This window comes from Halichoerus grypus, chromosome 4, assembly GCF_964656455.1.
Source record: "Halichoerus grypus chromosome 4, mHalGry1.hap1.1, whole genome shotgun sequence".
In the NCBI taxonomy this organism is placed as follows: Eukaryota; Metazoa; Chordata; class Mammalia; order Carnivora; family Phocidae; genus Halichoerus; species Halichoerus grypus.
This window is the reverse complement of record NC_135715.1, coordinates 156597269-156613549: the sequence shown is the minus strand read 5'-3', so window position 1 is coordinate 156613549 and position 16281 is coordinate 156597269. Positions and strand designations below refer to the sequence as shown.

General features: G+C 42.0%; 1 protein-coding gene across 5 annotated transcripts in view; it reads left to right on the top strand.

Annotated features, from left to right (window-relative positions):
- Positions 1–16281, top strand: part of ANKRD44 (ankyrin repeat domain 44) — a 319460-nt gene that overhangs the window by 164173 nt on the left and 139006 nt on the right. For all 5 annotated transcript variants that reach the window (XM_078071145.1, XM_078071141.1, XM_078071144.1 and 2 more), the window contains exon 4: positions 4876–4946. In XM_078071145.1, the coding sequence (XP_077927271.1) occupies positions 4876–4946 (71 nt within the window). The remainder of the gene's footprint in view (positions 1–4875; positions 4947–16281) is intronic.

Here is a 16281-nt window from a genome sequence, read left to right as displayed (position 1 = left end):
ATAGTGATTGTGGAGGGAAGAGAGCATGAGAAAGAAGTAACAACGGGACCAGCAAGGAACAAGTTGTTAACCTAAAAATTTCTTTTCAAATTGGACTGTGCAACCAAGGTTATCTACAAATCCAACAGCACTCGTGGCTCCTAATCACTTACTCACCTGGGGTGAGCCTTAGGAACATCCTGGAAGAGACTATGACTGGGCCACTTTGTATATGGAAATGTCATTTTATTTTTACCAAGGAGAAGAGCCACTAACTGAGAAAATAGTGTAAGAAAAAGCATATTAATCCTCCCTATTTTTATGAAGAAACATAAAACTTCAGATGCACTAGCTTTCTTAAAAATGTTCAATAGTAAATATTTCAAACATACAGAAAATGTGGAGAATAATATAAGTAATACCCGGGTACACCAAGATTTAAGAAATCTTAACATTTTTTCCATGTTTGTATCATATCTTTTTCTTTTTTTTTTAGATTTTGTTTATTTATTTGAGAGAGTTAGAGAGAGAGAGAGCGCGTGAAATGGGGAGGGTCAGAGGGAGAAGCAGACTCCCCACTGAGCGGAGAGCCTGACATGGGGCTTCATCCTCGTACTCTGGGATCATGACCTGAGTTGAAGGTGGACACTTAACCGACTGAGTCACCCAGGCACCCCTCATATCTTTTTTCTAAATAAAATATTGAAGATACACTTCCAGCCCATTTCACATGCTTACTTCATCCTTTCTCCCACCACCCCGCTCTAGAAGCAACCACTATCCAGAATTGGTATCTGTTTTCTTTAGCCACATTTATTATTTTTATTTCATGAGTGTGCATCCACAAACCACATATAGAATTGTTTTTGTAAATTTAAAAACTTTTTATAACTGGCATTATGCCATAGGTATTACTTTGCAACTTCATTTGTTCGTTCATGTTGTGTTTTTGAAGTGCATCTGTTTATGTATATATAAAACTTCAGTTCCCTCATTTCCATGACAGTGTGGCATTCCATTGTACAAAAATACCATAATGTATTTATCCATTTTCCTCTTGATCAACATTTAAGATTCCAGTTTCTTGCTGTTACAACATGCTGCAGTGAACATTCTTACACACGTGTGAGAGTTTGTCCAGGGTATATAATTGGGGGTTGCTGGGTAGTAGGGCACACTTATTGTCAATTTTACTAGGTAGCACCAGTTGCTTCCCAAAGGTGGTTGTACCAGTTCACGCTCCCACTGCCTGTATGTAAGTCTTAATATTACTCCATACCCTTGCTAACTCTTGGCATTGTCCTACTTTACAATTTTCACCAATTTGATGGGTGTGAAATGGTATGTTATTGTTGCTTTCATTTGCCTCTCCCTCTTGAATTTTGAGAAGTATATTTTCATAGGTGTCTTGCCATTTAGGGTTCTTCTTGCGTTAGCTTTTGAAGTTTATGCACATGCAATGCAAAATTTACTCTGTCAAAGACTATGAATAATAAAGTATGTATTTCTGTTTCATATTATTATAACCAGTGTTTGGAGCTAAAAGGAGAAAGGTGGGAAAGAAGGAAATGAAATCAAGGGGGAATATATACACATGTATATTTGAAAATAGATATATGAAAATGGAGAAAAAAAGAGAGAGAGATGGACAGAGGGAGAGAGGAATGAATGTAAGGAATGGAGAGAAAAATGCGGACAGTGGAAGGGAAGCTTAATCAGGGTTTAGTTGAATGGCTAGTGATGAAGTGAGGCACAGCGCCTAAGAGCTTGGGCTTTGAAGTCAGACTGCCTGGGTTCAAATCTGTCCCTTCCTAGTTGGGTACCTGGAGCATATTAATTCTCATGGCCTTAATTCCTTCATCTACAAAATTGGCATCTTAGTAGCATCTCCCTATTCAATGGACTACACGTACGTTAGTGTACAGAGTAAGAGCTCAGATTATGTTAGCAATTTTTAACAAGGCTCTTAGCAGTTGCACAGCTGTAATAATAGAATTGTAGCTCTTTAGAACTAAAGGGAACTTCTAGGCAAATGAGTCTCCAAGTCTGGGCTCTACCGCTTAGCATTTAGATCTGCACTATCCAACACGGTAGTCACAAACCAGCTGTGGCTACTGAGCACGTGATGTGTGGCCAGTTTCAGTGCAGATGTGCTGTAAGGGTAAAATACACATTGGATTTTGAAGCTTTTGCATGAAAAAAAAAAGAATGTAAATTACCTCAATAATTTTAAACTCAATTGCATGATATTTTGGATATATTGAGTTAAATAAGATATATTACTGAAATTAATTTTACTTGTTTTTTAATCCCCTTTTTAATGTGGCTACTAGAAAACTTAAAATTGCATCCTTGGCTCACATCACATTTCCATTGGACAGCGCTGACTTTGAGGCTCTGAGTCTGAGCTGCTGCGGTAGCCGTAGCAGGTATCTGACCCACATAGTGTTCCTTCCTCTAAACATGCTGAAGGAAGGGGCGACTAGAGTGGGGAAAGAGACATCATGCAGACGGCTAGGTGACAACTCAGACCCAGAGTGTGCTGTGGCCAAGTGTTCTCCCTCTCAGATGACTGGTTCGACTTTGTGACATCAAGTTCCTTAAACAAGGAGAGGGTGAGCGGAAGGGCCAGGTCGAGGCACGCTTCCCCCCGGGGGGGAGACTTGCACCCAGCCCTTTAGGATGTTCACTCCAGAGCAGTAAACCCAGGTCTTCCTGCTGCAGGGGAGGGAGATACCTACTGCCTTTGATTCTTCGCATGCCCAAGCTGATTTTATTTGATCCTATTGATGTAAGGGGCTTGAGCCTCCTCAGGTAAGCTGCCTGGATGGAGTTAGTAGAATTACGATTCAAAACTTGATGAACTAAGCAACAATTTATCAGTGGCTTTCAACCTTGACAGCATATTAAAATAACCTTGGGTCTTGGGGAGCTTTTAAAAACTATTTGTGCCTGGCCCCATCTCAAACCAATGAAATCAGAATGGGGGGAGGGGAGGAGAGACTTTCTCTCTTTGTTTTAGGAAGTATTATGTTCTTGTTTTCTAGAATTAATATTGTTGATGGTATTTGTTCTTCAGTTAAAGAGAAAAAGTAGTGTTAAGTTCTATGATTTGTTATTTCTTTTTTAGCTGGTGGCTTAAACTAAATTTCTAGCTCACTTTTTTTTTTACGAGAGAGAGAGAGTGAGTGGGGGGAGGGGCAGAGGGAGAGAGAGAATATTAAGCAGACTCCATGCCCAGATGGAGCCCAATGCAGGGCTCAATCTCACCACCGTGAGATCATGACGAAACCAAGAGCCAGACGCTTAACTGACTGAGCCACCCAGGCACCCCTCTAGCTCACCTTGACCCACAAAAGTCACCTGTTGCCTTTTTCTTTTTTTCCTTTTTAAAACTAGGTTTCTATTTTTCAGCTCTCAGCTGTCCTTGGCCTCAGATAGATGAATCAATCCCTGCTTCCACTTGACTCATTTTCTTGGCCCTTGTTCCAGAGGCATCCCCTCTGCACTTCTCCTCTTCTGCCTTACTTTCTAGTTTCTTTGATTCATCCCTGCACTCTTCTTCCTCGTGAGCTTTCTTCCTTGTTGTCCTGAGGCTAACATTGGCTCCTCTTATTGCATCTACAAAGATATCACACATACTTCTCTTACCCTTCTCTTTTATTTCACAAAATTTTCCATCTGAGCAAAAGACTGATCAAAACCCTGAACCCCAGGGGCGCCTGGGTGGCTCATTCGGTTAAGCATCTGCGTTTGGCTCAGGTAGATTTCAGGGTCCTGAGATGGAGCCCCGCTTCAGGCCCCTTGCTCAGTGGGGAGTCTGCCTCTCCCTCTGACCCCCCCACCCCCGCTCATGCTCACTCACTCTCTCTCTCAAATAAATAAAATCTTTTTTTAAAAAAAAAACCCTGAACCCCCAGAAAGGAAGCTGATATTGGGTGTTTCTGTGGTTCAGTTGTAGATTTGGTGGGCTTGCACTCATGGAGAATTGAGAGACTATCATGGAAGGGAGGGCATACTCTGCTCTCTTGGAATCCATTCACATGGAGCTTTTGTTCCCTGATTGGTGACGTGGCTCCCAGAAAGTTGAGCATGAGGGCACATCCCTGAGGGTGAGCTGGTTCTGGCTCATGTGTGAGCCTGTCTGCCTGCCGCATAGTGGAAGAAACTATGAGCAACTTGCATAGGCTTCCTGTTACGTCTGTCCAAAAGCTCCATGGAAGCTGATTGCTTCCTACCTAGATATCTGGCTAGTCCCAGAGAAATAAGATTCTTGGATAGAACAGATTTCTGCTAATCCCTTCAGCCCGGATCAAGTCTCATCAAATTCAGCTTTACAAGATTTGTTTGAAATCCAGCTGACCTCTAGTATACCTTTGTTAGAAGGCTGCTCATCTTTGACAGTTTGCCAAGAAGGGTATTGTGTGCCCTGTGAGATAAGTATACTTAAGGACTAAAAATAATATATGTGACTATATATTTTATATTTAAAATGTTATATTTATGTATAATTATATATTTTATATATGTATGTATGTATTTATATACGTACACACATACCTGAAAAGTTCTTCATTCTTCAGGATCTACATTTCCCTACTCCTGGAGAACCTCAGCCTTTTTACAACTGTGTCTCCTGTCCAAGGAGATACCGCACTTCTCGTCTAGCCTTTACCCCATTCTTGTGCCGTTTTCAGCTCCTGATTTCACTTCTCTACTGTACTGGGTCTCTCCTCCTGTCTGGTGGCTAGAAAGTGCATGACTGATACAAAGAAAAAACAAAACAAAATATGGTGGTTGTACCAGGCAAATGAGAGCACAAGATACCACATTTGACTTAACATGAGTAGAATTTCCCGACTACATTATGCCTCTAACTTGTGCTTCTGCTTCCAGGAGCTCGTGTAAATGCCAAGGACAACATGTGGCTGACCCCACTGCACCGGGCTGTTGCCTCCAGAAGTGAAGTGAGTGATTATCTTATTTAATCTAGTACCTCCAGGCCCTGGAAAGAGAAAAATGCTTTCTGCTGAACTAGGGATTCTTGCTTGTGAACAAAAGGCTTTTATTTCTAATGCAAGAAGGTTACCGAAATTGAACAGTTGACTTTTTGGAGCACCTCCTGCATGCTGGGCATGGTGCTTGGGGCGGGGGGTGACTGGAGTAGTCCAAGGCGGACAGTGTGATCCTTGGCTTCAGTGAGTTCTCAGTCTGGAGGGGGTGGCAATCAGGTAAGCATATCAGTACAGTATCATAAGTTGGTTGGAGGAGGAAGCAAACAACTACTTGAATAGAGAAGTCTTCCAAGAAGGGATGTCAATTGAGCTGGTCCTTGGAGGATGAGGAGGCACTTACCAGGCCAGGGGAAGGAGGGAGGGTAGAGTCAAGGGGATAAACATGCTAGAGGACAAGGGACGTGGAAATGAATGAATGGCGGGTTCAGTTGGATGTAGATGGAACAAGGGATGTAGTGGAGATAAGTCTGATAGCAGGGGCTGGGTCACATGGCAAAGGGCTGGGGGTCCTCTGAGCAGTGGGGTGTGGTCACAGAGATAAGTATGAAGCTGACAGCATTTGGGACCTCGTGAGGGTGAGGTAGAAGAGAGGCCACTGGGTGAATGGTGGGGCCATTAATTGAGAAGGCAGAGGCGGAGGAGCAGGGAAAGGAAACCAGTTCTGTCTTAACATGCCGAATTCGGCAAACATGTCACCAGAATGTAAGCTCCAGAAGGGCAGGAATCTGTGTTTTGTTCCCTGATGTATCCCAAGCCTGGTCCATTGTAGGTGCTCATGAAAGAATTTATTTTGCATTCTGGAAATGCAGGTGACGATGGCTATTAGGTGATCATTATTCATACAGGTCTTGCACTTAGGAACTGAGAGGCTGGTCATTGAAACTATAGCAGGTGGATCAGCTGGTTCAGGGAAAGTATAAGTGCCAAGAAGAGAAAACCAGTGTGGGTGAGGGGTGGTGGGGAATGCTGGTGACTTTGAGTCTTGAAACCTGGTCAGGGGGGATGCTCACCATCCAGGGAGCCAAGAGGCTCTTACCCAGGAGGCACTTGTCACTGGATGACTAGTCTTTGTAGCTGATTTTACCAAATGAGGTTCCTCGTCTACCAGCGAAGGTGCTATTCTCCAGCTATATCTAGGAGCAAGGGCTGTTGCCGAGGATGCCCTACTAATGTCGCAGGTGTCGAAGGCTGTCATCAGTGTCAGCCTTTTCTCGTCGGCAACTATCTGGTAGATGACAGTTATCTCAGTGCTCATAATCTTCCTTGCTGTGCTGTGTGATTTGAGGAGTTTTTATAAGGTGTAGGTTGTGTTCTCTTTCCTAAAAGCCCGCATGGAATGAGGGAGGCAAATGATCCTAAGTTGCCCGGCTCATACCCTGGGGAATCCAGAATCTTCTTATGGTCCCATATTTCATTTCTGTTTTTCCTGGGAAAGCAGGAACAGTGGGCTGCTCGAGTCTGTATGACCAGCTTCATGAGACCAGCTCCTTTACAGAGGAGTATTTCCTGGTCTTTTAAGACCATGTCATCTTCAGTAAATTTCTTTTTAAGTATCTTTCGAAAAATACGGGTTTGTTTCCTCTTTTAACAAAAACCAGGTCTTTTAGGTTAAAAAAAAAAATTCATTAAGCACTTCCTATATGCCAGGCCTTGTGCTTAGGAAGCATGTGGTCTAGTGGGACAGAAAAACGTAAGACCAGATGATTTCAGAACTATGTGATCTTTCCCAAGTGATCTCCCCCTTTGTTAGCTCAGCTACTTGCTTCAGGCCTCAAAACATCCATTTGCAGCAACCCTCAGCTTGCCTTCTTTACGTGTCATTGGTGTATTTGGGTTCAGTCAACCCAATGATTGATCAATCTTTGTATCTGAGAAAGGCATTTGTTGCTTCTCTAAGGAACCAGCTCCCTCTGCAGGTTTGCTGGGGGAAAAAAAATCCCTTGCAGGTGTCTCTTGCCGGGAAGGAATTAAATGCAAACAGACCCTGAGTTGTAAATAATCAGGGTCATATATAGACTTGCGAAAGAGGATGTCTTCATATTAATATCTATCACAACAAGTTGAAAAGTTTCTTATGAAAATTGGAGTCTTTGTAACCGTCATTGGAACTGATTGTGAACATCTTAACTCCAGCACATCGCTGTGCTGTGGCGGTTCTAAATTCAGATTTCTTGCTTCCTTTGAATTTGATGCCCTTGCCATTACATTGTGCCTCCCCTAAATCATAGCTGAGGCAAGAGAAGCAGGCTAGATGGGGAAACGACAGAGAAGGTTTGGATTGGTGTTTTGAAACTTGGCTGCCAAAGGGGATCTGTGTGCTCAGCGTGAAAGCCGGCACATCTCCCCGTCGCTTAGATTGGCAAAGACCGGTATTACTTATATGAATATGAATTAAAAACCATTTCTTTATCGAAAGGCTTATAAACTCTCTACTGTCCTCAGAGCCCTTTGCTTCTAAATTGTGGGTAATTGATGCTTCCGGGTTCAATCAGGGAACCAGAACCACCAAGAGAGATACAGGATAACATCTTTATTATAGTAATTAGACCTTCCACAGGTGTGTGAGCTGCTGGAGAAGTTTGTGTCAGGCTGTCCCCTTGGGTTCTGGTGGTCTGAAGTCACTGTGGGCAGGCAGGGTCTGCCGTTGGGGGAAAAAAAGCTGGATGTGAAATGGGAGAGAACAAGAACAAATTGGAAGCTCTGACTGTCTCTCACTGCCTCAACATGTGGACTTGGGCGACTCGCAGAAGGAGCTGTGGGCTTCACCTTGGAGCTTGAAGCCACCTGGCCCGAGGAGGGGAGAAACTGAGGCAGATACTGCAAGTTCTGAAGACGCACCAGCTATGCCCTGTGCCAACACGCGGCTCCCGCTGGTCGGTGACGATGTGCGCAAGCTGCAGCAGGGCCTGGCGCCCAGCACACAATCAGCCTGTGCTTTCATCTGTGCGTTCCAAAATGCATGAAGGTTTCTCTTGTGGCAAACGGGACTGGGGAGGGGATCCTGAGAAATGTAGTTCGAATGTAGGCTAAGTTGACACAGTATAAAACTACCCCTGAAATTGTTATTCTATTCTAATTAAAAAGACCTTCTAGATAGTAAGTTCCTTGAAATGAGTGCCGCACCTGTTTGCTTATCATTGTATATCTAGCGTCTTGCCTGCTCAGTAAACAATTGTTTTTTTTTAAGTGTTTTCTTTTTAAATTTTTAAAAAAGCTTTTATTTATTTGAGAGAGAGAGAGAGTGAGAGAAAGAGAGCACAAGCAGGGGGAGCTGCAGAGGGAGAGGGAGAAGCAGGCTCCCTGCTGAGCAAGGAGCCCGATGCGGGGCTCGATTCCAGGACGCTGGGGTCGTGACCTGAGCTGAAGGCAGGTGCTGAACCGACTGAGCCACCCAGGTGCCCCTGAACAATTGTTTTCTGAGTGATTCCTTAAAGACTGGCTTTCTAACATAAGCTATGTTAACATGATTCTCTGTACAACTGCTAACGTGGAACTAGTTTGCACCACAGAGAAGGCTGGTGGTAATCATCTTGCATGCATGCAACGTAAGCCGATTGGAAGCTTGTTTCTGGAAGTGTAGCCCTGGAAGCCATTTAAACCACTGGAACCTGAAAGATCAGGATGAGTTTCAAAATTGTATGCAACACAGGTATACGTGTAAGTCAGAGATACCCGTATAAGTCAAGATTTCTGAGCTTTCTTTCCATCCAGGCAAATTTTATGTTCCAATTTCTATGCCTGGAAAAATAATGTTCGTTGCTAAATTTATTTCCTGAGCCTGTAATAGCAATAGGAGTATCAGATCATCCTATTGATTAAACATCCACCCGTGCCTGACAGAAAAGCTCCTACACAGACAGGAAAGTAGATCAAGACAGGGTCATACCTGCTGAAAATCGTCCAACGTGGATTGGGTTCTGGAGGTAAACTTCCAAGACTTTTCTTGGTACTGATCAGGCTGTACCGTGTGCTTCCTTCTGATCCAGAACCCACCCCTCCCCATGTTTGGGGTTCCCAGGGAGGAGACAACCAAACACATAATTGGAGCCAAGCAGCACTGTCTCCCCAGGGCCTTAAACTCACCGCCCCCCCCCCCCCCAATTACTCCCACTGCTGAGAAGACATGAAGATAGTCTCTTGCCAAAATATTAGGGAAACATATTTTGCAATTCTAGATAACATAGATGAGCAAGATTTGGGGCTTACAGGGAGAGTTTTCTGAAGCATTGTGAATTATTTCATATTATTTCTCCTGTTTAGCTTATTCTTCCTGCTTTTTTGTTTTTCTTTCTTGGAAAAGAGCAGCCCTGGGGACAGGAATTAAATCCATACAAGCCTGGCCAGTTTAATACATGTTTATTGAAGCCCACTCAATGGAAGGCACTGTTAATGTGTGCTACAGGGGCCTTGAAAGGGTACAAAGTGTGTCTTCTAGGACATGGTATTTAGGGCAGACAACCAGGCACACAGCCTACCGTGGCCTACATCCAAATGCAGCCGGCCTTTCACACATGCCTTTTCTTTTTAAAGATTTTATTTATTTATTTGACAGAGAGAGATAGTGAGAGCAGGAACACAAGCAGGGGGAGTGGGAGAGGGAGAAGCAGGCTTCCTACCAAGCAGGGAGCCCGATGCGGGGCTCGATCCCAGGACCCTGGGATCATGACCTGAGCTGAAGGCAGACTTTTTTTTTTAGTATTTACTTATTTATTTATTTTGCATTTTATTTTTTTTATTATGTTATGTTAATCACCATACATTACGTCATTAGTTTTAGATATAGTGTTCCATGATTCATTGTTTGCTTATAACACCCAGTGCTCCATGCAGAACGCGCCCTCCTCAATACCCATCACCAGGCTAACCCATCCTCCCACCCCCCTCCCCTCTAGAACCCTCAGTTTGTTTCTCAGAGTCCATAGTCTCTCATGGTTCGTCTCCCCCTCCGATTTCCCCCAATTCATTCTTTGTTTCGTGCTATCTTCTTTTTTTTTTAACATACAATGTATTACTTGTTTCAGAGGTACAGGTCTGTGATTCAACAGTCTTACACAGTTCACAGTGCTCACCATAGCACATACCCTCCCCAATGTCTATCACCCAGCCACCCCATCCCTCCCACCCCCCACCACTCTAGCAACCCTCTGTTTCCTGAGATTAAGCATTCCTCATATCAGTGAGGTCATATGATACATGTCTTTCTCTGACTTATTTCACTCAGCATAATACCCTCCAGTTCCATCCATGTCGTTGCAAATGGCAAGATTTCATTACTTTTGATGGATGCATAATATTCCATTATATATATACACATACACATACCACATCTTCTTTATCCATTCATCTGTCGATGGACATCTTGGCTCTTTCCATAGTTTGGCTATTGTGGACATTGCTGCTATAAACATCGGGGTGCACGTACCCCTTCGGATCCCTACATTTGTATCTTTGGGGTAAATACCCAGTAGTGCAATTGCTGGGTCATAGGGTAGCTCTATTTTCAACTTTGTGAGGAACCTCCATACTGTTTTCCAGAGTGGCTGCACCAGCTTGCATTCCCACCAACAGTGTAGGAGGGTTCCCCTTTCTCTGCATCCCCACCAACATCTGTCGTTTCCTGACTTGTTAATTTTAGCCATTCTGACTGGTGTGAGGTGGTATCTCGTTGAGATTTTGATTTGGATTTCCCTGATGCCGAGCGATGTTGAGCACTTTTTCATGTGTCTGTTGGCCATTTGGATGTCTTCTTTGGAAAAATGTCTGTTCATGTCTTCTGCCCATTTCTTGATTAGATCATTTGTTCTTTGGGTGTTGAGTTTAAGAAGTTCTTTATAGATTTTGGATGCTAGCCCTTTATCTGATATGTCATTTGCAAATATCTTCTCCCATTCTGTCGGTTGTCTTTCGGTTTTGTTGACTGTTTCTTTTGCTATGCAAAAGCTTTTTATCTTGATGAAGTCCCAATAGTTCATTTTTGCCCTTGCTTCCCTTGCCAATGGCGATGTTTCTAGGAAGAAGTTGCTGTGGCTGAAGTCGAAGAGGTTGCTGCCTGTGTTCTCCTTTAGGATTTTGATGGACTCCTGTCTCACATTGAGGTCTTTCAACCATTTTGAGTCTATTTTTGTGTGTGGTGTAAGGAAATGGTCCAGTTTCATTCTTCTGCATGTGGCTGTCCAATTTTCCCAACACCATTTGTTGAAGAGACTGTCTTTTTTCCACTGGACATTCTTTCCTGCTTTGTCAAAGATTAGTTGACCATAGAGTTGAGGGTCCATTTCTGGGCTCTCTATTCTGTTCCATTGATCTATGTGTCTGTTTTTGTGCCAGTACCATACTGTCTTGATGCTTTGTAATAGAGCTTGAAGTTTGGAATTGTGATGCCACCGGCTTTGCTTTTCTTTTTCAACATTCCTCTGGCTATTTGGGGTCTTTTCTGATTCCATACAAATTTTAGGATTATTTGCTCCATTTCTTTGAAAAAAGTGGATGGTATTTTGATAGGGATTGCACTGAATGTGTAGATTGCTCTAGGTAGCATTGACATCTTCACAATATTTGTTCTTCCAATCCGTGAGCATGGAGCGTTTTTCCATTTCTTTGTGTCGTCCTCAATTTCTTTCATGAGTATTTTATAGTTTTCTGAGTACAGATTCTTTGCCTCTTTGGTTAGATTTATTCCTAGGTATCTTATGGTTTTGGGTGCAGTTGTAAATGGCATTGACTCCTTAATCTCTCTTTCTTCTGTCTTGTTGTTGGTGTATAGGAATGCCACTGATTTCTGTGCATTGATTTTATATCCTGCTACTTGACTGAATTCCTGTATGAGTTCTAGCAGTTTTGGGGTGGAGTCTTTCGGGTTTTCCACATAAAGTGTCATATCATCTGTGAAGAGTGAGAGTTTGACTTCTTCTTTGCCTATTTGGATGCCTTTTATTTCTTTTTGTTGTCTGATTGCTGTGGCTAGGACTTCTAATACTATGTTGAATAGCAGTGGTGATAGTGGACATCCCTGCCATGTTCCTGACCTTAGGGGGAAAGCTCTCAGTTTTTCCCCATTGAGAATGATATTTGCTGTGGGTTTTTCATAGATGGCTTTTATGATATTGAGGTATGTACCCTCTATCCCTATACTCTGAAGGGTTTTGATCAAGAGAGGATGCTGTACTTTGTCAAATGCTTTTTCTGCATCTATTGAGAGGATCATATGGTTCTTGTTCTTTCTTTTATCAATGTATTGTATCATATTGATTGATTTGTGGATGCTGAACCAACCTTGCAGCCCAGGGACAAATCCCACTTGGTCGTGGTGAATAATCCTTTTAATGTACTGTTGGATCCTATTGGCTAGTATTTTGGTGAGAATTTTTGCATCCATGTTCATCAAGGATATTGGTCTGTAATTCTCCTTTTTGATGGGGTCTTTGGTTTTGGGATCAAGGTAATGGTGGCCTCATAAAACGAGTTTGGAAGTTTTCCTTCCATTTCTATTTTTTGGAACAGTTTTAGAAGAATAGGTATTAATTCTTCTTGAAATGTTTGGTAGAATTCCCCTGGGAAGGCATCTGGCCCTGGGCTTTTTTTTGTTGGGAGATTTTTGATGACTGCTTCAATTTCCTTAGTGGTTATAGGTCTGTTCAGGTTTTTTATTTCTTCCTGGTTCAGTTTTGGCAATTTATACATCTCTAGGAATGCATCCATTTCTTCCAGATTATCTGATTTGCTGGCATAGAGTTGCTCATAATATGTTCTTATAATTGTTTGTATTTCTTTGGTGTTGGTTGTGATCTCTCCTCTTTCATTCATGATTTTATTTATTTGGGTCCTTTCTCTTTTCTTTTTGATAAGTCTGGCCAGGGGTTTATCAATCTTATTAATTCTTTCAAAGAACCAGCTCCTAGTTTCGTTGATCTGTTCTACTGTCTTTTGGTTTCTATTTCATTGATTTCTGCTCTGATCTTTATTATATCTCTTCTCCTGCTGGATTTAGGCTTTATTTGCTCTACTTTCTCCAGCTCCTTTAGGTGTAGGGTTAAGTTGTGTATTTGAGACCTTTCTTGTTTCTTGAGAAAAGCTTGTATTGCTATATACTTTCCTCTTAGGACCGCCTTTGCTGCATCCCAAAGATTTTGAACAGTTGTGTTTTCATTTTCATTTGTTTCCATGAATTTTTTTTTAATTCTTTTTTAATTTCCTGGTTGACTCATTCATTCTTTAGTAGGATGCTCTTTATTTGAGTTCTTTCCAACTTTTCCTCCGAAGGCAGACGTTTAACGACTGAGCCACCCAGGCGCCCCCACACATGCCTTTTCTTTTGGAATGAATGGAGAGTACCACCAAAGGAGAGTTGCTGAACTTTTCACTTTCCTGTTCTGGAGGCTGTCTTTTGGCTAGCAGAGGTAAAAAGGATTGTATCCTTCTTTAGGCTATAGAAATGGAAGATGTTGTGTCCAAATATATATTGTCACAATGAGCACTTATTGAGCACTTAGTGTGTGCTAGGCAGTATGCTGAGCACTTTCTGTGCGCTATTCCATTTTAACCTCTGAGCCACTCTTTGAGACTGATAGTGCTCTTAATCCTAATTTAGGAAACGTAATCTCAGAGAAGTTAGGGAATGAGCCAAACATGCCACAGCCAGTCAGTGGAGGAGTGTGTAACTCGAGAACCTGCTCTCTTAACCACCATGCTCGGCTGCTTCCCTCAGATCCCATGAGCACCCTGGTGGATACTGTGCCAACCAATAAAATGGGTCTGCTTTTGTGTCTATGCAGACAGAAGTCCTGACAAGTATAAAAATGGTTCCCAGAGCCGAGCAGGATAAGCATTTTATCTTACAGCTTAAATTTTAAAACTCATGTTTTCCCCCTTCTCTAAAAAACATTGTCATTATTGTGAGCAAAATGCTAGTAGACAGGAGGATTGGAAAAATTATATGGGAGACTAGAATGTTACTGCTTTCCCTAAATTATCTTTAGGGTTATAAAAAGATGATCGCATATAGAACATAGTACCTGGCATGGGAAAAAAAGTAAGCATTTTGGGACCTATTAGTTAGAATGGAGATGAGTGATAGTCAGATTTACTGTGGATTCCAATCATCTGGGGTGCTTGTCACAAGTACCTGTTCTAGAACCTCATCTCCAGAGATTTTGATGAAGCCTGGGTTGTGCCCAGAAATCTGCATTTTAAAAAGAAGATTCTGACGCATGTGATCTATATACCACACTCTGAGAGTTGAGACTGAAGACTGGGAATACTTTAGGATCTGGCCTTCCCAGTGTTGAAAGCCAGCACCACCACCACCACTACTACTTCTTCTTCTTTAAGATTTATTTATTTATTTAAATCCAATTAATTAACATATAATGTATTATTTGTTTCAGGGGTACAGACCTGTGAATCATTAGTCTATATAATACCTAGTGCTCATTACAACACATACCCTCCCCAATGTCCATCACCCAGTTACCCCATCCCTCCACCCCCCTCCACTCCAGCAACCCGCAGTTTGTTTCTTAGGATTAAGGGTCTCTTATGGTTTGTCTCCCTCTCTGGTTTCATCTTGTTTCATTTTTTTCCTCTGAAAGCCAGCACTTGTTGAATAGTTTCCTCTGAGTTCGTTCATATCCCAAAGTCTCCAGTGAGTCCCCGTTGTACTGCTAGTTCTTAGAATAATTGTACCCTATTAATAATTCTAATAACAGAGGGCGAGTTTAATTTAATAATGAGTACTTTTGGAGGAATTTTCGATTAATTGAATGAATTAGTTGGGTACCGATTTATGCAGTTCTTACAGAATATGAAATTGCTCTAATCAATAGAGGATAAAAGCCCCAAATGATTTCAGTAATAGAGTAAATGCCTTTAGGACTTGAGTGCAGCCTCAGGGACATCAGCCCATGGTAAATGTTTTTAGGCTATAGAAATGTATCCTGTCTTTAGGCTATAGAAATGAGGATGTTGTGTCCAAATATGTACTGTCACAGTGAGCACTTATTGAGCACTTAGTGTGTGCTAGGCAGTATGCTGAGCACTTTCTGTGTGCTATTCCATTTTAACCTCTGAGCCTTACTTAGTTTGCTAATGATTATACCACTATATTTATTCTATCCAAATACATTGAGTATATGATATGCACAAGGCTTTGGGGAGAGTACAGAAAATTGTGTAAGACTCAGACCCCAGTCTAAAGCAACTTACAGTTTATAAAATTTGACATTGTTTATGCCTGCAAGGACTCTGGATAGTCATAAACAATGACTTTTCCATGAGTAATTTATGACCACTTAAATGCAATGCATGTTTGAGAGGGAAGAAACAAATATTAAGGGCAACAGTTTTTAAAACACATGCATCCTGTTTCTTCTCGTCTTTTCCATGTGCCACAGTGTATGTTTCTACTTCTTATAACAGGGTTGGAGTGGCCTTTTGTGAAAAGAGAAAGTCATAAAAAGTAGAAATAAACTGACTGCAAATGCCATCTCCAGTTCCCTTCTGTGTGACATCCCATGACAGTTCCTCCCCCTATTATTTCCATGATTGATATAGCACAGCGTCCTATGGAGTGTAATCCAAGGAGGTGTGCAGTCCTAAGACTGACTGCTAACTGGGCTGATGCCTCCATTCGGGAGAAATGCTGGAATCCTCACACATGTTTATTCATTAAAAAAGAAACAAAGGCTTTGAAGGAGCATTACTCACAGTGTGGCTTGTGTACCGGTCTCAGCCTGTGAGCTTTTGTCTTAAGACTGCTGTGAAAAGAGTAAGCATTCAGAAACTTTTAGAGCACTTTGATAGAGTCATGTCATGCCTGCTAAATAAAATTAATAATAAAAGAATCGAGTTCATGATTTCTCTTTGTCTTTTTTCATTTTATTATTCTACTAATTACTTTTTATTGTATTTTTTTAAGATTTATTTATTGAGAGAGAGAGAGAGCAGGAGCGGGAGGGACAGAGAGGGAGAGAGAGAATCTCAAGCAGATTCTGTCTTGAGTGCAGAGCCCGAGGCAGGGCTTGATCTCAAGACCCTGAGATCACGACCTGAGCCAAAACCAAGATGGCCAATTAACTGACTGAGCCACCCAGGTGCCCCACTTTTTATTGTATTTTACAAAAGTATTGACTCATGATGAATTTGAAATAATTTTTTAAAAACTGGTCCTTCACCACAGATAGTTTGAGAAGCACTATTTAAGTATCTTTTCTTGATTCAGAAAGTGTTCAGCTTCCCTTCCCCCATATTAGTTTTCTTTTTATCTTGCAAGTTCCTGTCAGAGTAGGCCCCT